General features: G+C 37.0%; 1 protein-coding gene across 1 annotated transcript; it reads left to right on the plus strand.

Annotated features, from left to right (window-relative positions):
* Positions 1-698: 698 nt before the first annotated feature.
* Positions 699-22,298, plus strand: LOC121415852 (snRNA-activating protein complex subunit 3-like). The gene is made up of 8 exons (XM_041609224.1): positions 699-1,101; positions 2,186-2,299; positions 14,056-14,122; positions 14,891-14,992; positions 15,628-15,854; positions 17,189-17,359; positions 19,214-19,321; positions 21,333-22,298. Exons 1-8 carry the CDS (start codon positions 893-895, stop codon positions 21,478-21,480), a joined length of 1,146 nt encoding a protein of 381 aa, XP_041465158.1. The 5' UTR covers positions 699-892; the 3' UTR covers positions 21,481-22,298.
* Positions 22,299-22,593: the final 295 nt, after the last annotated feature.

A 22,593-nucleotide genomic window follows, 5' to 3' on the forward strand; every position in this document is an offset into this window, starting at 1 on the left:
AATAAATATAAAATACTAGATAATAACTACATAATCATGATAATAATATTTAAGATAAAACATTTTGCATATAACTTCTTTCATTCATCTTTACTATTTAAATAAAAGTTGAGGAAATGGAGAGATCCAATAAAAAGCAGGGCTTGTTGAATTTTGATTCCTCAAAGAATAAGTTAAAAGACAGATTTGTAGGTATAAGTATAAAATGCAAGAACGAGAAAAAAAATCCTAAAAAGAAAACGTCTTATGCTATCGTGATGAATGGAATACAGAAATGATGGATGGAGAGTGAAAGGAAATGTAATTGTGAATCGCGTATTTTTTTGTAAACATGTTATTCAATATGTTTGGCAGTTCGTTCATATTCAATTTGTACATGAATTGCCCTGTTTGAAATGAAAATAAATCTGGAAATGTTAGGATTTTCGACTTGTTTACAAAATAAATTGCCAGTATGAGAACAAGTAGGAGCATCATGTATAATCTGTATGATATTCTTTTGTAAGATAAAAATTTTTGTCTGTAAGATATTTTTTTGCGTTCAAAGCTTTACCAATATTTTCTTTTTGTTATTTGTTCTGCTATTTTTTTTAAACATTATTTTTTCTTCTGCATAGGTTGAACTTCCCCTTTATTATGTTACCGTTTATGTTTACGCTTTCAGCTTTCCATACACTTCGATTTACACGCTCAACGTGAATTGTCAATTTTTTTATAATCTGTGAATTTTGTTACCTAGTTTAAAAAAGTACTAGATTCTAAGGCGAGCTTGGAAGGAAAATCGTTGTCACATTAGATAAACATCACAGTAGCATCCAAAATATACTGGTTTCTTCAGGTTCAAGTTCTGCAATTCGTCAGAGCGTTGCTCATTATTTCTGCAGTCGCAGGCATGGGCGATACCGAAAAGGTATCAAATCCTACCGGGGAGGTTCCCGGGGGATCACCTCTGATGGCCGTAGCTGACTTTCCGAAGATGTGGGACTGCTTAACACTCGAAAATTACGATTTCCGCAAAAAGGAACATCTTTCACACGAAGAGGTGGCAAAAGAACTGAATGTGGATACTGAAATTGCCAAGGAGTTAGCTGATGTTTGCAGGTCAGACTAAGTAACGACAACGTTATGCAATACTGCCCTCAATTTATTGCTATTAAACAGTGTTTATTGCAATAAATTGAGGGCAGTATTTATTTTACAGGTGTTAAAGAAAATTACAATGTTTCAACTTACCCCATGTTCCAACTAACCCCGGTCTCCCCTACCTTTAGAATATCAATAGTAGACAAATCATTTCACACATGTTCATGAAAATAAAACAAAAATAAGTCGTCATGAACCATTTAAAGATTGAAATTTTGCCTTTTATATTGTCATATTTATACTGACATATGGGAATGCTGCTCGTTTATGATGTCATAAAACCCAAACTTAAAATTCTACTAACTTTCTTAAAGTGATTGGTTAACATTGGTTTGACTTTTAAAAAATCTGAGCTAGAAGGTCACACTTGTCACCTGTGTCTGTATGTTACAAAAATGAAGCCCATAAAAAATTGCATTCGAAAATAATTATTTAGTGCTTCAAAAATTGAAATATAAAGTGACTGGAAACACCATCTTAATTTCATCCCATACACTTATGTGTAGTATTTAGGCGTCTATAAGATGCCTAATTACAAAATCGGGGTTTGCCTTGTAGTTTTAGCTTTTCATTCTCAATAGTGGTTGTTTTCAGGGTTTATTCTAATACATGCACTTGTACACATGTTTCATCTTGGTTTGAGAATTTTTTAAATCGGCTGCTCACAAAGTTTAATAATACCTTTAATCTTTGATTGATTTTTCTCAAAGTGGCAATATTCTTTATGATTTTACATTGTTATGATTTATCTGCTTTTTTTACAATAAACTTTTTGTGAGGGTGAACTTCCCCTTTAATCTTAATTGTTAACCTTTTGCATAACTTTGGCTAGTTTGGCCTAACTACATGTATGTATACATGTAAGTTAGTCCACTCTTGGTGAAGATAAAAATTTCACTGAAATTCACTGTTCAAATGACGATCTGTAATATTTATTTCAATAATTAGTCCATGGTTACTTACCAATTTTTGTAATCTGTTAAAAAAAAGTCTTACTGAATATTTTTTTTCCTTTTTTAATTCTCATTTTCTTTATGGACAGTGTTAATACCCTACACTCTTCTGTGACTGGTGAGAATAGCAAGAAGTTGAATTGCCATGACACCATTGAGAAAGGTATACTTCCTGAAGCTGGAGCCCAACTTCAAACAGTCAGGTATGAACTATTTATTTGGAACAAAGGGAAAATGAATAAAAGAATGAAAGTACATTTATTTCCAATGATAAAAGTATTAATAGATTTTAAGAACTTGAACAAAACAATGAAGGTAGCAACTCTGAAAGCACAGCTTGTGATGAGTGCAACGTGATATAGACAATAAATACGTAATAAATGAAAAAAACTTGTCTAAACAGAGTACAATACAAAACAATTGGGGAAAACAGGGGGGGGGGGGCAAGGCAATTTCATATAAAATACTAAGTATATCAATTGAAACAGTAAATAAATCGTCAAACCAATCATCCTAAAACTGAAGCAAATCACAAAATTTAGGGACCAGACGTAATTATTTTTTTAAGTTTAGTCCTAGAGTTATTCAAAGTTGGCGAATTTCTGATGTCTGTAGGTAAATTGTTCCACTTTTTCAGACCTATAAAATAAATATGTTGATTATTGATTGATTGATATCATCTGTCCAGCTCATACATCCCATTATCTAATCTAACAGGTACTCACAGGTAAGCTAATGAAACTGTAAGAACCATTTAATTGATCAAGAAAGCAAAGCTTGAATCTAGTTACCAGTTTTCTTTGTTTGTTAACGTTGTTATGAGAAGTTACAAGAATAAGCTCATTCTACGAAAACAACAAAACTACATAGGTCAAAGGCCCCAACTCCTGTAAAGGGGTCATTCATTCATCATGTCATTGGGATGCTTTTCATACAAGCAGTAAAGTTAGCAAAATCCATGTTTGTTGGTGAAGAAACAAATTGATAAAGATAGTTGGAATTCTTCAAGTTGTGGTTTTGTGACATCATGTATGAATGATATTTTTAGATTTAATAAGCATACTATGGGCTTTACAAAAAACATATTATTTACATTAAAAAAGCAGAACGTTTCACCATGTCAAACAACGCTTTCTCTTGTTATCACACCAATGAGATTTATCATTTATAAACCTTTGCAGTGATATTCTAAACTCAAATCAATGTAGTGTAACGGGCCCCTCCCTGATTCAAACTAGGATTTTTAAGTTTACCTAATTTTATATTAAGAATCAACTCGAGTCCCTCTATATCTCTACTTCTATTTACCTTTTTATCTTGTCTGTCTCCCTCTCTCTTTCTCTTCCTGCTCACTCGAGTAATTCACTATTGTGCTATACCAGTTTCACTTTGTAAGTTATATTTTCAAGGTAACCAAATTGAGATTCTGATTATCTTTATGTCTGGAGTATGAACACGAACTATATGGTCTGGATTGTGTGTATAATTTTATTCAGCCGTGTTTGCTTAGTGCAAAAAGGCTTGGTTTTGGAAACACTGTATGAACACTCTTATATGTAAACAAAGCGGACGCGGAACGACGCGCCGTTCCGGTTCACATAATCTAACTATAAATCGTAAAAAAATACTTCAAAAAGAATTATTATAAAATATATGTGCCTATGATAAATGTATAGTATCAGAAATGAGAACAAATTACTTACCTTCATAATGCTATCCCTCACTTGTGATTACTTAAGAGGTCGAAATAGTTGAAATTACACTTCTTTTGCCGTTAACTTAGGATCGGATTGTTAGTTCAAACAGCGCACGCGCAAACTAAGAAAGATGACTACGGATCCTCATATTGTTCTTTAAATAATTGTTTATTATAATTAAATGTCTTTACAAATAAGAGATTGAAATAAAAATGTCTTATTACATTGTATAAAATAATAATGCAAACTTTTGCTATGTTTTTATTACTATAGCAGTTACAATTTTTGTATAAATAAGCATTTTAATTGGATTTTGTAACTTTCGAGGTCCGTTGGTTCTATAGGCGCGCCGCTCTCCTGTACAGCATCGCACTGCGGCTACGCGCATAGGCTTTCCCCCACGTACGCATTGAGCGCATATATAGAAGTGAATTTTCATAATTCGTGGCAGACTAGTTTCTGACACGGCCCCAACTACTTAAACTGGCCAACGTACCTTTGTACACAACTCAACTCGAACTAGCCAGACGGAACTCTTGTTTCTTTATTATTGCCTAAACAAATTAGGTAATTAACTAATTCCCAAGTACTTTTTTTAAACAACTAAGAATATACCCGAATAAATCATTCGAATATTGAACTATTGATTAATCACCAACAACGATATTTATTATCAAGTTTATTTGAAATATAGAAATATTAGTCCCCTATCTTAAAGAATTAATAAAGAATGAAATACATGTATTAGAGTTGATTAATGATAATACATAAATCTGAAATAACAATTTGTAACAGTGGCGAAATAATTGTTTGATGTACAGAATGATGAATTATTAAAATTATAATTTTTGTTTTTCTTGTTGAACCTGAAATCTTGTCTCCAAACCATTGTGTCTTCTTTTCTTAAGTGTTCCATTGCCTGTAATTCTAAAATCATATACTTTGATTGAAACGAACAAAAAAATAATTTATCACAAACACCACCTTTCATATTTCCATCTATTTTTCTCTCTTCATCTCTCCCCTCCACCTCACCCTTTTTAACTGTCTTACCGCTCGGACTATCCTGAAAATATTAAACATCTTATTTTCTGCTAAGGGGTGATATGGCCACCAATACCCGGTCAAGAGTGAAAGGGAGTGGGGGTGGTGTGGTCGAAACCGTAGAGGGCGACGGTGACGGCCGGTACAAAACTGGTGTCAGAAGTGGGATAGAAATACAGGTAGAAAGTAATGGAACTGAAGAAGATGCTACCAAATTGATCATAAATAATTCAGGAGAACAAGTTGAACTTAAACAGAATTTGAATGAGTGTAAGAAAATCGAGTCAGAATGTGACTCAACTGATTCTGAGACTGAAAAAGCCACTCGTAGGAAAGCTAAGTCAAGAAATAATCGTAGTATGCAAAGTAGAATTCTCTCAAGACTTTCCCAATTAATGGAACAAATGACTACTTTGACTAGAAGAACTAAAACGAAGCGAAGCATTGATTCTGACGCTTCTAGTGAAGAAATGAGTGATACGAGTTCTATTGATAGTGAGATAACCTTGAACTACGACAAACCCACTACCAACAAAACCAACGAAGAAAACGAAACGAAGTCTTCTGGACTTCAAAAGGACATAACAAGCCCTACTAAACCTAAACTGGAACAGAATTCTAACCCAAAACCTAATCAAACCGCGAACAGCTCACGTCCCAACATAATGCCCGATAAATATGACGGTAGTGCGGATTGGAACGAGTATGAAACTCACTTCGATTCGTGCAAATTGATCAATGACTGGAACAATGAACAAGCAGTCAAATACTTGTCCGCTAGTCTTAGGGGACCAGCCCTGAAGTTACTAAATGAAAGAAAGCAAACAAACTGGACTTATGATGCTTTGAAAAATAGGCTATCCCAAAGATTCTCTTCCTCTAAGCAGTCCGAAAGTTACCTAATGGAACTGCGTGGTCGCAAAAGAAGACCAAATGAATCTCTCCAAGAACTTGGGAGAAATATTAGGGAATTGGCAACAAAAGCCTACCCCGATTTTGACTTTGACGGAATAGACCGTCTGGCTAAAATCCACTTCATGGATTCAATTCAGAGCTCTGAAATTCGAACCGGCATCTTCCATGCCAAATCAAAAACTTTGGATGAAATGATTGAAGCTGCAATCACAACAGAAACGTTTCTGATAACAGAATCTGAGCGTTCTTGGAAAAAGAACACTCATAATAGAGTTGTAGGAAAGGAAGACACAAGTCAAAATGACTTGCAGAGAAAAATCGACATTGCTGTAGAACAAGCTTTGCTTAAGCATGATAAACCGCAATATTCTGGCAACAGACGGGCCAGAACTAATGACCAATCTCGAACAATCACGTGCTACTTTTGTCAGAAACCTGGTCATATTGCAAGGGATTGCTTTATGAAGCCCTCTGACATTCATCAGGCACGATCTAATGAACAACAACGAAGTCAACCTCGAGGTCATTTAAACGACATAGGGCCACCCATGGGGGCATTGGCGCGCCCAAACCGACGTTAGAACCGGCCCCAACACCTACGAGTGAGAACTATGATAGAATGACCGCAGAAAAACTTCCTTTCAACAGCTCAAACTGTAATGGTTTATTTGTTAAAGTTAGGATCCATGACAATGATTATAGATTTCTGATTGATACTGGTGCTTCTGAGTCCTATATATCTAAACAGGTGTATGAGAATATCCCAAGTAAGGATAGGCCTTTATTGCAAGAATCAAACAAAAGGGCAAAACTTGCTAATAACGCCCCTCTTCCCTTATTCGGCGTTGTAACACTTGAACTAAAGATAGGCCCCACTTGCGGATTCACTAAGTTGTTAGTCGCAGACATAGGCAATGATGGAATTATAGGCCTAGATAATTTGTGCAAAATGGGTATCAAGTTAGATCTTACGACTTTCCAACTTTCCACTAAGTGGGGAGACATAGAATGTGAACGTGATGACGGGGAAACCCTATTCTGTCGTATAAGTACGTCAGAAACAGTAACCATTCCTGCAGGACGTGAAGTCCTAATTAGAGGAAAAATAAAAGATAGATTGAAACCAAATAGACTGGGTATTGTAGAGATGGACAAAGCCAAAAACCATCTAACCCAGAGTGGTTTAATTGTTGCTAGAACTTTGGTGAGAACAGGGAATGAAGAAATTCCTGTTAGAATTTTCAATCCATCACCGTCAAACAAGGTGATTAAGAAAGACACTAATCTTGGTACAATAACAGTAGTAGATGAGAATGAAGTTGAAACTGTACCAAAGTACACAAGGTCTAATTTCGACAAAGTGCCAGAGCACTTACAAGACCTACTAGATAGAAGCACCCAAGAACTTCCTGAACAAAATCATCAGGACATAGCAAATTTGCGAATAGAATTTCAGGACGTCTTCTCCAAAGGAGACAATGATATTGGGAAAACAAATCTAGTTGAACATCCAATCAACACGGGAACGCAGCATCCCATTAGACAACGACCTAGGAAGCATCCTTTAGGTCAGAGAACTGAGATTAACGAACAAGTATCAGAACTATTAGACAAAGGTCTAATTGAACCTACGGATAGTCCCTGGGCCTCCAACATAGTTCTTGTTAGGAAGAAAGATGGTACACAGAGGTTTTGCGTCGACTATCGTCAACTTAACGCTGCAACCATCAAAGACGCGTACCCATTACCACGCATCGACGAGACACTTGATGCATTATCAGGTGCTCGTTGGTTCTCAACACTTGACTTGGCCAGCGGATATTGGCAAGTTGGACTCGACCCCGACGCAAAAGAAAAGTCCGCTTTCTTAGCGGGTGGCGGTCTTTACGCTTGGAACGTTATGCCTTTCGGATTATGTAACGCTCCCGCCACCTTTGAACGGTTAATGGACAAGGTACTAGCCGGTTTGCACTGGGAAACACTCCTCGTATACTTAGACGACGTGATCGTCTTTGGCAGTTCAATACCTGAAGAACTCGCTAGGCTTAAACAGGTGTTTCACCGACTTAGGCAAGCAAACTTGAAACTGAAACCGAAAAAGTGCCATTTGTTCAAAACCAAAGTCTCCTATCTTGGACACGAAGTGTCCCAGTTTGGAATATCTACTCAGACAGAAAAAACCGAGGCTATAAAGAACTGGCCTACTCCCACAAATGTGAAAGAAGTAAGAAGCTTTCTCGGATTGGCTTCATATTACAGGCGTTTTGTGAAAGACTTCGGATCAATTGCGAAACCGCTTCATCAACTTACTGAGAAGCACCGTGCCGGGCGGTTCGGATGGAGTCCCGCCTGTCAAAATGCTTTTGATGAACTGAAACTTAGATTAACGTCTGCCCCGATTTTGGCATATCCTCGCTCGGATGGAGAATTTATCTTAGACACAGATGCTAGTAACGACGGCATCGGTGGGGTACTATCTCAAGTCCAAGACGGGTATGTACGGGTGATAGCTTACGGAAGCAAAGTCCTTAGCAAGTCAGAAAGAAACTATTGTGTAACTAGGAGGGAACTTTTGGCAGTAGTTACTTACTTGAAACACTTCAAACAGTACCTCTACGGGAGACATGTAACTGTTAGAACAGATCACGGAGCCTTAAGATGGCTAACTAACTTCAAACAACCGGAAGGTCAACTCGCGCGTTGGTTAGAAGTTGTATGTGCATATGACATTGAAATAGTACATAGGGCTGGTAGAAGCCATGCAAACGCAGATGCACTTTCGCGACGACCTTGTAAACAATGCGGTAGGGAATCGGATTGTAATGTAGAACTTGTGAAAACGGATACGGATATCGGTCGGACTTGCGTTATTGAATTGACAAGCACAAGTAACGTTGAGATTAGAAAGGCTCAACTTGAAGACCCATATATCAAGCCGGTAATCGAAGCTCTAGAACAAAGTACAAAACCGACTAAAGAGGAAATGTCGCCTCTTTCGTACAAAACGAAGGTGTTATTAGGACACTGGGAACAGTTAGAGATCCACGACGGGATTCTCTTCCGAAGATGGGAGTCGGATAATGGTAGAACTGTTAGGAAGCGACTAGTATTGCCAAGTAAGAGTATTCGTGAAGTGTTAGAGGAACTGCACTCGGGTGTATTTGGTGGACATTTGGGGTCCACCAGAACTTTGAAGAACGCTCAGTTGCGCTATTACTGGGTAGGAATGAAGGCGGATGTTAGGTCCTTTATTCGTGAATGTTTGGCATGTAATAGAAGAAAGTCGCACGGACCGAAACGAAAAGCACCTCTACAGCAACGACGCTGTGGTAGCCCAATGGAACGGATTGCGTTGGACATTCTAGGTCCACTTCCCATCACCGAGGATGGAAACAGATATATTTTGGTAATAGCGGATTATTACACAAAATTTGTAGAAGCATATGCAATTCGTGATGAACAAGCCCACACGGTGGCTCAGAAATTGGTAGAAGAATTTGTTTGCCGATACGGTGTACCAATAGAGATACACACGGATCAAGGTCGAAACTTTGAATCGAACCTATTCAAGGAGGTTTGTAAGATTCTAGGTGTTAGGAAAACTAGGACAACTGCGTACAATCCTAAATCGGATGGGATGGTCGAACGCTTCAATAGAACCTTGCTTAACATGCTAGTAACAATGATAGACCCTGACAAACACCAGCAAGACTGGGATAGATATATTCCTTTTGCTGCTGCCGCGTATCGTAGCACTGTACATGAAACAATACAAGAAACCCCAAACATGATGATGTTTGGACGTGAAGTTACCCATCCTGTAGATCTTTCGTTTGAGCAACCTGATTCAGAACTACACACTGATTACGCTCATGATCTAAGGAATAGAATGGACAGTATGTACGTTAGGGTAACAGAACAAAGTGACAAAAACCTGCGACGACAAAAGAGAAATTATGACAGGCGAACTGATAGTGCAACATACACCGTTGGCCAATTCGTTTGGCTTAGACATGATTCTCGAAAGAAAGGCATAAGTCCGAAACTAACAAACCGGTGGGACGGACCGTTTCGGATTATGACCAAACTATCGGATGTGACTTATCGAATTCAGCGATCTCCACGAACCCCTCAGAAGATCGTACACTATGATCGACTGAAACCCTACAATGGACCTGAACTCGACGCTTGGAAGAAACCAAGAACCCCAAGAACTCTCACTCAGAACTCTGTCGCTACAGATACCCCCGACAGAACTTTGGACGGAAATAGGCGTTACCCACAAAGAAACAGACAACCCCCAGATTATTTTTACTAAAATATTATTAAACACTGAACAAATCTTTGTGTCATTACCTTAGATCGTCATGACGTTTGATTGCGAATTTTGCAGTTACAAAACAGCCCACAAAGAAGTCCTGGGAAGGCACATGATGAGGAAACATGAACGACAAGTAGTAAAAGGCAGCAAGGCTAGCCGTCATCACAGGAGCCGATCCCCACACAGGAAGACACCTCCTCACACGTCCAGATCCTTTACAAGAGTAAACCGCTTAACCAGCTTGAGTCCAGATCCTACAGTACGCCACCCCACTCGTCCCACCCTCCCAAAGTTCCGAAGAGCCCTCCGTCTCCCCTCATTAACCCCTCCCAAGATGATTTCCCCCATCAAAGATCCGGTTTCCTTAGATGACTCCGACGACGATAGCATGTCCATTCATATTGACACTCCAGCTCCTGAACCCACCAACACCCATGCTCCTACCCCCGCAGAACCCGAGAAAGACGCTCCGACTCCCTCTCTCCCTGATGTTCCAGCAGTCGCCAAATCCACTAATCCGACTCCCTCTCTCCCTGATGTTCCAGCAGTCGCCAAGTCCACTAACTTGAATCCGACCCCAGCCCGCGAAGAAGACGCCATCAGCCTCGTAGCACAGACCGAGTGGGAGGAGGTCTTCGAAGATGTGAGCACGCAAACTACCGACCCTGAAGATCACATTTCTAAGCTCATGGAAAAGTGTCGGATTTCTTTGTCCAAGAATCCTAATAGTTCCCACTCATGCGGCGAGTCCCAGAGCTATTTTCATAACTTACAGAATAAAGAAAGCGTCACTCGGGTTGTTGAAACCCTTCATCTTCCCGGAGGAGGCTTTTATACTCGTTTTGAGTATAAGGTACGCAAATTCTGAAGCCTCCTCCAACCTATCTCTAACGTTTCCTCCTTGCACTCTCGCACGCTATCTCTGTCCTTTCGTTCTTTTCTCTCCGTTTCAATAATTCGAGTGAAGTTTTTACATGTCAATTTTATTATGTACATTTAAATATATATATATGAATGTTTTCTGCTCTCTCTGTCATCTTCTTTTCCTATCACCTTCTTCCTGCTGTTCTCTTAATTCTTTCCTTTCCTTTCTCAAACAAAACTAAAACTTTGTAACGCCACTGATAGGAATATGATGATAAATGTTATTTCTAAGTTTATTGCACACTTTGCTAAAGACTTCATTGGGAGGCCGAAAATATTAGACATAATTTTTCGAGGTGAATTGACACCTCAGAGAATATTGGTCAACATTTGGCAGAAGAAGAAATGCTAATGAGTATTTGAATAAATGATTGATTGATTGTGAGGCGGTGATTGATTGATGAAATGATGATGATATAGGACGGTTCCTATCGGGTGATGTTATATGTAAGTTTGTATATAAGGAAATTAAGAAGTTGTACTTAAAAGCATCTCTTGTATCTGCCAAATAGACTGTTCAATATGCCATTTGGAATTCTTGGCGATTCGAGTTTGTTAATTGCCAAAAATGAAAGTTTTGTCTGTAAGGTGTTTTTTTTTTTTTTTATATATGAAGTCTCTATTATGTGAGCATTCTATATACAAGTACGTTTTAAAATGCGAGGACGCATTTTTAGAGGGAAGGAGGCTGTGTAACGGGCCTCTCCCTGATTCAAACTAGGATTTTAAGTTTACCTAATTTTATATTAAGAATCAACTCGAGTCCCTCTATATCTCTACTTCTATTTACCTTTTTATCTTGTCTGTCTCCCTCTCTCTTTCTCTTCCTGCTCACTCGAGTAATTCACTATTGTGCTATACCAGTTTCACTTTGTAAGTTATATTTTCAAGGTAACCAAATTGAGATTCTGATTATCTTTATGTCTGGAGTATGAACACGAACTATATGGTCTGGATTGTGTGTATAATTTTATTCAGCCGTGTTTGCTTAGTGCAAAAAGGCTTGGTTTTGGAAACACTGTATGAACACTCTTATATGTAAACAAAGCGGACGCGGAACGACGCGCCGTTCCGGTTCACATAATCTAACTATAAATCGTAAAAAAAATACTTCAAAAAGAATTATTATAAAATATATGTGCCTATGATAAATGTATAGTATCAGAAATGAGAACAAATTACTTAATAAATGCTATCCCTCACTTGTGATTACTTAAGAAGTCGAAATAGTTGAAATTACACTTCTTTTGCCGTTAACTTAGGATCGGATTGTTAGTTCAAACAGCGCACGCGCAAACTAAGAAAGATGACTACGGATCCTCATATTGTTCTTTAAATAATTGTTTATTATAATTAAATGTCTTTACAAATAAGAGATTGAAATAAAAATGTCTTATTACATTGTATAAAATAATAATGCAAACTTTTGCTATGTTTTTATTACTATAGCAGTTACAATTTTTGTATAAATAAGCATTTTAATTGGATTTTGTAACTTTCGAGGTCCGTTGGTTCTATAGGCGCGCCGCTCTCCTGTACAGCATCGCACTGCGGCTACGCGCATAGGCTTTCCCCCACGTACGCATTGAGCGCATATATAGAAGTGAATTTTCATAATTCGGGGCAGACTAGTTTCTGACACGGCCCCAACTACTTAAACTGGCCAACGTACCTTTGTACACAACTCAACTCGAACTAGCCAGACGGAACTCTTGTTTCTTTATTATTGCCTAAACAAATTAGGTAATTAACTAATTCCCAAGTACTTTTTTTTAAACAACTAAGAATATACCCGAATAAATCATTCGAATATTGAACTATTGATTAATCACCAACAACGATATTTATTATCAAGTTTATTTGAAATATAGAAATATTAGTCCCCTATCTTAAAGAATTAATAAAGAATGAAATACATGTATTAGAGTTGATTAATGATAATACATAAATCTGAAATAACAATTTGTAACAGTGGCGAAATAATTGTTTGATGTACAGAATGATGAATTATTAAAATTATAATTTTTGTTTTTCTTGTTGAACCTGAAATCTTGTCTCCAAACCATTGTGTCTTCTTTTCTTAAGTGTTCCATTGCCTGTAATTCTAAAATCATATACTTTGATTGAAACGAACAAAAAAATAATTTATCACAAACACCACCTTTCATATTTCCATCTATTTTTCTCTCTTCATCTCTCCCCTCCACCTCACCCTTTTTAACTGTCTTACCGCTCGGACTATCCTGAAAATATTAAACATCTTATTTTCTGCTAAGGGGTGATATGGCCACCAATACCCGGTCAAGAGTGAAAGGGAGTGGGGGTGGTGTGGTCGAAACCGTAGAGGGCGACGGTGACGGCCGGTACAGTAGTGTAGCATCAAATACATCAAAGCATTCAGTAACTTATACATCTACAGGTTTATGCATGCACAGGAGAAGGAAATAAAAAGTAGTTATTTAGTGTGCTCATAAGTTCAGAAATAAAAAAAAGTAAAAAAAAATCCATAGTTAATTGTTCGAAATAGACATGAAATGAAATACTCCGAAGATTTGCTTTGCCCAATCGATCGTGGGCCCTGCAGCCGCTGTGCAGCGCCAGATCGACGAGGCTCTATCCCTTTAATCGTTGATCACCAAACAGGATAGCAGCAAATCCCATCTTTTAAGGTCTTTTGGTCTGACGCAGCCTCCTATTAAGAAATTGAAATAGATTACATATTTTTTTGCATGTATTTCCAAGGGAAGATAAGTCAAATGATGAGTACTAGTAATACAAAATGCCAAAGATTCAAATTTTGAAATGGTTTGTGATAACTGAAAACACTTTTCTCGTAGGAAAATGTATGAAACGCTTGGGTCTGATAATCTTGAATGCATGATGAAAATTTTAATTTCCCTTCAAGAGAATTTGAGCTAGTATTTTTTTGCCTTTCCTGACTTTTTATTTTTGTCTGTGGAAGAAGAAGATTTCCCTGGTGGAAACCTGTCACTGATCAGAATCCATTTGAAAAATTTTGTTCTTAGAATAATTTGTGATACTTTTGTCTTAACTGCAGATCAAGGGTGGCAGCATTCGCTAAATATGGACGAAGTGGACCTCCCTCGCAGAAGACATATAATCATGTAAGTACGAACTTATATGCTCAAACATGCTCATATATAAATATATATATACCGGTAGTTCAGTGATTCTATTTTACTATTAAACTTTAATCTTCTATGCATACTATTCAACAGTCTTAGGCTCAGTGCTTAAGCAACCACCTCCAAATGATGTTTTCCACAAAGTTAGTATTCTTTTCATCAATACCAAATTTTTTTTTTCTTACCTTATTTGTTTGCTATTGTTGAAAGAGAGATTATATCTAGAAACATTTTATCCAAAATTTGATGATAAATATGCAATCATCATTTTACATATTTCTCAGTTGAGCAATTCAAATGAGTAATGTCTTTGTCTCAATCTTCAATGTCTTTTTGAACAAAGTTTATATGTCATGTGTTACATATTACTTACATTTCTTCATTTTTTTTATCAAACCACCTGACCATGTCTGCACACCATTCTGAAGTTCTGATGAACACTTGATGCCATCTGAGACTTAATTGTATTTAAGCTTTCTGAAAATCTTGATCCAAATTAAACTCTGGAATCAAATTTTACATGCCATATTATAATTTATTCTTGATCAAATTTGTTTGGTCCTACAAGAGTTTACAATTACAACATTCATTTAATTTTATACATTATTCATTTATTGGAATATCACATTTTGTTGAGTAAATGCCCTCAGTAACAAAATAATTCTTACATGATTCAGACATATTTTCAAGTATGAACCTGAAACTCATTTTAATTTTTAATTTGATTTTTTCTTGTCATTATTACAGTATAAGTACAGAAATGATTCTACCAGTAGCATCACCAAACCAGTTGTCTTGTTGACAGTAACAATGACTGTTAGCAACAAGGTTCCAATACATTCTCGCATGGTAAGTGACCTCAGATTGTTAGGTTTCTCTTCACAAAGGTGAATAGAGTTAGAACTGGTCCCAACCCTAAAGATCAACATCACTCATCAGATGCAGATATTTACACTGTATCGAGTGACATATGCCTGGCAAAACCAAAGTGTTCCAGCTATTAGGCTATATTAGTTGATAGCATTTTAAAGCTGAAATACAGATGAATTGAAACATCATAAAACACAAAGCAGCATTGTAGAAATTGATATTAAGAGCTAATGCTATAAATGTTTTACTGAACAGCAATTTTTTCTATCGAAAATGCCAGGGGACAATTTAATGAAAGTTGTCAGCACTGACTAGTTGACGTTGTCCACCAGCTACCATATAGCAGCAGTTGGACACCTGTGCTTCTCAGCCAATCATAACCCAGAATAGTTGTCAGATCTGACAACTTCAGATGACGAATGTTGATGAAATGCCCCCCATCTTAGAAACCCTGGAAAAGCAAAAAAAAATGGTGATGGAGTGAGAGAATGAGGTTGTTTCATCGGAGATATATGACATCACAAATTTAAAATCCTTTAATGGTGTTCTTATCTGACATGATATCGATGTCCCTGAATCTCTCAGGTATTAATGATATCCTATTGCTCTACCAGGTCAAGCATGACAGAGAGTTGTTAGTCCATGCTAACCTTCCTCTCTCTGCCCTGAAGGATAAGCTCCTCTGCCCGATGGACCTGGTCTACTTGTGTGGAGAATGCAGTGAGAACCCGGACACTGCGGAGGATACCCGTGCCCATGATCTCTACAAATCATCCTTTATCTTCATAGAGGACACCTTCTACAGTGACATGAGAGATCCCAAGGCTAGGGACATCACAGGGTAAGTAGTACCCAACATAGAAAGCATGGCCCAGGGTAGTGGGGTTCTGGTCAAAGTGGAAATTTTCGCCCCCGAGATTCAACTTACCGATGTTTATGAGGCCATCTTGTCCTCTTTGTTTTAAAAATATGCCTATTCAATATTGTATAACTGTCGGAAATGAAGTTCTAGCCCATTTACATGATTTAGGGCTAGATCTTTTACAGGGAAAGTAGAAATTTTGGGGGCGAAAATTTCAATTTTGACTGACGTATTATGCATAGGGTTCTGTGGATAGTAAGCCCATGTGAGTGAATGATTTTTTACTTTCTAGGAGCCTCCTGCCTCAGTGCTAGGAAAATGAACACTTTGTCAGTTTTCCTGGAGAATTTGACACCATGGAATGCTTAACCTATACAGCCGATGACAATCGCTCAGAGTACAAGGGGATTTATGACTTGCAGATTTTTTGCAATGCCACTGGAATATTACCTGTTGCATTCATCCTTTCATGTACATCTACTTGCAATGTTCTAGGCTTTTAAATGGTTTCTTGTGGTTTGCCTTTTCAAAATCTAGTGGTTGAACGTATCCATGAGCAGAGAAAATTAGTGTCTTTAATCTGCTCGAGGAGTGCTGTCAATTATGAATTGGTGATATTTATAATGCATAATTTATAAGTACTGTATTTTCCATCTCATGTTGTATAGTAAGATGTTTTGCGAGGCTCTCTTTGATAATGTTTGCTGCAAATGCACTTGAATTTTTCCCAAGTCAAATTTCTTGGTGCAAGATGGATCTTTTTTAGATATATGCAGAAGATGTAAATAGTACATGTTTGCATATTCTGGCCTGTGAAATATTCAATGCTGGTGATTATTTCACTTTTGGAAGGTTGACTCGAGCAGATTTTCTAAGCCCATAACATTGTGTATGATCTTTAGAGGTAAAATAAAGTAGTTGCAGCAAACAATTATTTCATGAGAAAGTCTTTGAAATCAAGATTAATTGTCACCTTATTATCGTAGATCTAGATCTGGTACATTAATGTAAACTAATCTTTGTGAAAACATAAAGTCTTAGCTCAAAACTGATAATTCAGATGATCACCAACAAAGAAATGCATGTGTGGGACAGTGTATTAATATTGCCTGGAAAAATTCCTAACATTTGACGGAATTCTGTGCTTATTTTGCTAATTTCTCAGCAATTACACATTTTCTTTCAGAGCCATTTGGCACATGTTTTTTTTTATCTATAGATACAAACACTTGGGTGGTAATCTTATTGGATTCTGTACTAACTCATTTTGAGATCGTTACCACAACTGGTATTTATCTTTAACATCCTGATAGACCATTGCGCCGTTGGATTGCTCAGGGGAAGAGTGTGATCGTCTCTGGCCAAATGAAGCAAGCCAAGATGGAAGAGACAACATTCAACGATCTATCTATCAGACTGGGCTATCCTTATCTTTATGTTCACCAGGGAGACTGTGAACATAACATCACATTCACAGACATAAGGTAAACATCAAATAGTACCACAATTATTTGTTTCACCCTGCTTGTTCTTGGAATACAGATTTTAAATCTCTACATTCTGGTTCATGAGGCTGGAGACCGAATGGAATATTGAGCCTGAACGTAGATAGTTTCCATATTCTGTAAGCACAAGCATTGTATAAGGGTTTTATCTCTTAAAGGACAAGTCCACCCCCCAAAAAGTAGATTTGCATAAAAAGAGAAAAATCCAACATACACAACACTGAAGATTTCATCAAAATCAGATGTAAAAGAAGAAAGTTATGATATTTTTAGGCTTTGCTTAATTTCACCTATCAGTTATATGCATATCCTGGTCGGTATGCAAATGAGGAAATGGATGAAATCATCCACTCACTATTTCTTTTGTATTTTATTATATGAATTTTCTCCTCATTGTCTAGTGAAACAACAAATAATTCTTCCCTGAACATGTGGAATTAACATTTTTTAATACTATATGGTTCAGTGAAGTTGGTGCTTAATGCTAAATCAGTAAAAATGCATTGTTCTAGAATTCAAGCAATAAAAAAACAAAAGAAATAGTGAGTGAGGGACATCCTTGTTTTTTTCTCCTTTGCATGTCACTGAGTTGTACATATCACTGTTTTGTGAAAAATAGCGAAAGTTTAAAATGTCATAATTTTCTTATTTCACATCCGATTTTGATGAAATTTTCAGTGTTATGCTAGTTTGATTTTTCTCTATTTATATTTATATCAACATTTTGGGGGGTTGACTTGACCTTTAAGTGTGCCCTTATATCATTGTAGAATAAGGGGAAATCAAGAAAATGGAGGTCCCAAACTGCACAATCCTGCATAGTGCCAATCGCATTAGGCCATAGAAAGTGATCTCATATGGAGTGGTTGAAATCAGCACTGGGCATGCATGTCACAATAACAACAACATTAAAACAACAACCAAACATTAGCCATGTGATAGGGGCTCATATTACCTGTTTGATTTTTTTCACCAAATGAATTTGGTAAATACGGGATTGTCTCTCGGACAAATTGACCGATCAGAATACAGAATTGTTGAGTACAAGTGCCCACTATAAAAAAAATCCCCCAGGATATCAATCCTGTGGGCTGTTTCACAAAGATATTAGTTTGAAGAAAAGTCACATTTAAATTCTCATTTGCTTGCGATATAAACCGAATCACTGCATTGGTCAGATTATGCTCAGGGGATGCATTGTACTCCTTATTGTTAAATGAGATGGTGAGTTGATTATCATGCACCTATTGATACTTGAGCATGACTTTAAGTAACAGTAATAAATTGCTTGTGTTTTGGCACAATTAACAGGATTGCTGCATATGTTGATTTAATCTCTCCTGGTACTGGTTGGCGCCTGTACAAAGGATATGGTAGTTACAGAATTCATAGGTCATTTGATTTAGAATGAACAAGAAGTGATATGAAATGGTAGTGGGATTATGGGGAATTATAGATTTCTTATTGAAGAGAGAGGGAATGGCCTATGGCCTACTTCTAAGTTTGGAGTTATCATATAGTCTGTCAAGCTATCATTGTTGTAAATGTAAATTGATTCTTCATCAAACTGTATTAAACCATGATATCTATCCTTAAACAATGGAGACGGTCTGTAGGTAGTCCATCTGTTGGATCAATGTTAATGATAAAAACAAGGTTGAAACGTTCATGCTTTATTCCAACGATGTCCTCTCAAAAGTCAGTCACTTGAGAAAGACGATGGGACATATTAAAAAATTTTGTGCATCAAATAAATGTTGGAATAAAGTATGAACGTGTCAACCTTGTTTTGATCATTTAAATAATGGAGATACTCCAATATGGTTTTTGTAGGTTCATGGATGAAAATGATCATCAGGACCTGGAGCAGTACCCACTCCTATGCAATCAGTCAGCTTTCTACAGGAACACCTGCATTGGCTGCAAGACACTTACTGCCAAGTGAGTATTGGTTTATTTATTTTCACTATTCATTTCAACAGGATAGCCTCTTCAGTCGACAAACTGAGGGCCTTACAGCAAAAAAAAAACACAGTGTATATACACTTATAAAATGGCAGATAAGATATAGCAATACATATATTAGCATAAAATATAATTGTTCATACAATAAAAAACACTGTGAAATGTAGTTCATTGGCGATACCACAGATTATGAGTGAGTGAGAGGAAGAAAGTGAAAGAGAGAAAAAGAGGGAGGGAGAGAATGAGATTAAAAGACGGGGGAGGGGGGGGGGTTGTGGGGAAGATAAGGGGAAGCTCGACATTGGAAGGACAAAAGAAGGGGGGGAGGGGGATACAACCATCCACATTCAATTAACATAAATGGAATATAAACAAAGTTAACAAAATTAAAGAGTATTTGTCATACACATGTGTATGGCTGTGAGAGGATCTGGTTGGAAGCACTTTCCCCAAGTTCTGATGGGTGAAGCCATCCAATTGCAGCCCTCACTCTTTGTGTGATGTTATACACCATATATTTGTGAATAGGCCCTGATGTGCTTTTTACGGAATGTCATGACACTTGTAACGCTCCGTTGAAAATTTGCTTATTTGCATGAGGCAAGTGGAGAACTTGTGAATTGTATTCCCTCTCATTATGTGCAGTGAACAAATCAAAGGCACCATTTTTTAATTCAAAGTTTGGATAGAGCTAAATTCATCACTTGAAATCTGTGGTAGAAAGCTTCAATGATTTTGAATATACACAGTGATGATACATGAGGCCTCATATTTTAACAAAATGAGATGTTTAGGAGAGTGAAAATATGGATGGAAAACCCTTGAAAATATGCTGTTTTATTTTTGAGATAACAATAATAATGTGGTCCATGCAGTTACTTTATGCATATGCTTGACTGCTGTAGTTGAGCCGCCACATAGGCACTAAAGCGTTCAAGGAATAAAAACAAATACAGAGAGATGAGATTTTGACAGGATATCATTTCATAGTTTATATTCTGATCAAAGCAACCAAAAAGGTTTTCCTGGAATGTGAGGTGTGAAACTTTTAAAACCCGGTAATTATCTAATCCTTGACATGAGACATGAGAATGCGATCTAATCTTTGAACATCGCCAGGGATTTGGATTTCAGCGTCATTTATGGCTGTACTAAGATGTGTTTCACTTAGAGTAGCAATATTGAGACCCATACTTAAAGAGAAATTCCAGTAGTTGCAGTAAACACTGATTTCATGAGAAAGTCTGTAAAACAAGGCTTAATTGTCAGTATATCATCGTGGATCTAGATCCGGTACAGTTACATTAACTTAACTTTGTGAAATCTAGAAATCTACTCTGAAAAATGTTCACACCGAAGATCCCCAACACAGATAAGCGCATGTGGGACAATGTATAATTATTGCTTAGAGCGTCGGGCCCGACGCCCTACCCGAATCCTGTGCTTATTTGCTGATTTCTCAGTAATTACACAATTTCTTCCAGAATCATTTGGCACATGCGTTTTATTTGTACAAACAGACACTTTGGTGGTCATTTTATTGGATTCTGTACGAACTCATTTTGATATCGTTACCAAAACTAGCATTTACCTTTAAGGTTGTAGATTTAATTTCATCAAAATTTTTCTGACTGATGGTAAGGCTACATTTGAGATATTTTCTACTTCACTACAACTGAAGCAATTGGTTCTTAGGCAGATGACGTATACCCTTGAGTTACTTTATATATTTCCATAGGAACTCAGTCACCAGTTGATTGATATTCCTCAGGGAATAAATATTGTTCTTTTTAATGGCGTACAATGATGTCAAATACAACCTGTGCTCAAGAAATGGTGCAATCAGGGTTTGACATTTAGTGCCAAAAATTTAGTGATACTATCGATAGTATTGATAGATTGATCATATTTTGAGTAGTGGGTTGCCCCAAGTGGATCCTGTGCTGTTTCATGTAGTTAGTAACACAACATTTTTTCTTATTTTAAGATGGATGACAAAGGAAGATGCTCTAGCGCCTGCTGATCCATGTTTCTTCTGTGATGTCTGCTACTACAAGTTCCACTACGACACTAAAGGCAATAAACTTGGAAACTTCAAAGCTTACCGCCACATAGACCCATCAATCTTCAGATAACATCACACCCAAGAACAATGTCTTGAGATAACTGAATATAAACTGGCCAAGATGAACTGAAGATGCACATCATGAGAGTCCAGATAAAAATACTGCTTTCTTGTCACTCGATTTTGGCCATTTACTGTGCTCATTGAACACCAGTCATGCAGAGGAATGTATTGGATGTTTATCTTTTTCTTCAGGGGAGTGTTTTATCAATGTTAGCCATCTGACAAGGTGTCCGGTCTAACAACTTTCCTTGGACTTTAATTTGCTGAGAGACACAAGTGCCTGATGATTCATCTGTTGGATATACTGTATGTAAAACTGACAGCTCCTTTCAGGATATTCTCCCTCGATATGGACAAATTTGATCACATACATGTAGGTCTTCAGGTAGATGTGACCTATGGAATAAGGTGATCAGAGTGGACGCATTGTGGTCCAGGGGTTCTGATTTAAGTCTTTCAAAGGGTCCTAGGTTCAAATCCAAGTCATAGCATGTTTCTTGCAGCAAGAAATTCATCATTATCATTGTTGTTCAGTTCGCTCCCTTGTTTGGATAGACTCCTAAATGATAAATCATGATGAAATAATGTCCAGTGATCTACATGTATAATTGCCAGTGTCCCTTGTGGTAAAAATTAAAGATTAATTTAGACAATTTAATTGTAATTTCATTTTCCCCATAAAGGTCAGATAATAAATGGAATCTCGCATGCATGTATTTTACCATACTTTTTTATTTTATTTCACAATGAATTTTAATTTGATGGTGAATAATCTTCAGATACTGGCTTTCATCGCAAACGTGATCACTTTACGAGTTTTGTGTTATGAGGAAAAAAGATGAAATCCCAAAAGGTTTGCTGCATGTATTGACGACTTTTTTATCATGTACAGAAGTTTTTTCTATGTATGTATATATTAATAAATTGTATTTAATACTGATTATCTCGCAATTTTGTATCACATTTTGAAGAAATATAAAATGTGTTATGGAGGTTATAGGGCAAAATAGAAGACAAGATTTCAATGAGTGAGAGAAGAGAATAATATTAGGAGAAAAATACAGAATAGATGGTTGTAGAATGCATTATAAAGAGCTCTCTGGTTGAAAGAGGAGAGATG

This window comes from Lytechinus variegatus, chromosome 5 (genome assembly GCF_018143015.1).
Source record: "Lytechinus variegatus isolate NC3 chromosome 5, Lvar_3.0, whole genome shotgun sequence".
Lineage (NCBI taxonomy): Eukaryota > Metazoa > Echinodermata > Echinoidea > Temnopleuroida > Toxopneustidae > Lytechinus > Lytechinus variegatus.

Bases quoted from the DNA above. Each gene is read 5' to 3' on its own strand.
- LOC121415852 (XM_041609224.1), top strand. From the start codon at position 893: ATGGGCGATACCGAAAAGGTATCAAATCCTACCGGGGAGGTTCCCGGG. The intron at 2,300-14,055 runs GTATGAACTATT...TCTTAACTGCAG, and splicing joins GCCCAACTTCAAACAGTCAG to ATCAAGGGTGGCAGCATTCG. The intron at 14,993-15,627 runs GTAAGTGACCTC...TTGCTCTACCAG, and splicing joins TTCCAATACATTCTCGCATG to GTCAAGCATGACAGAGAGTT.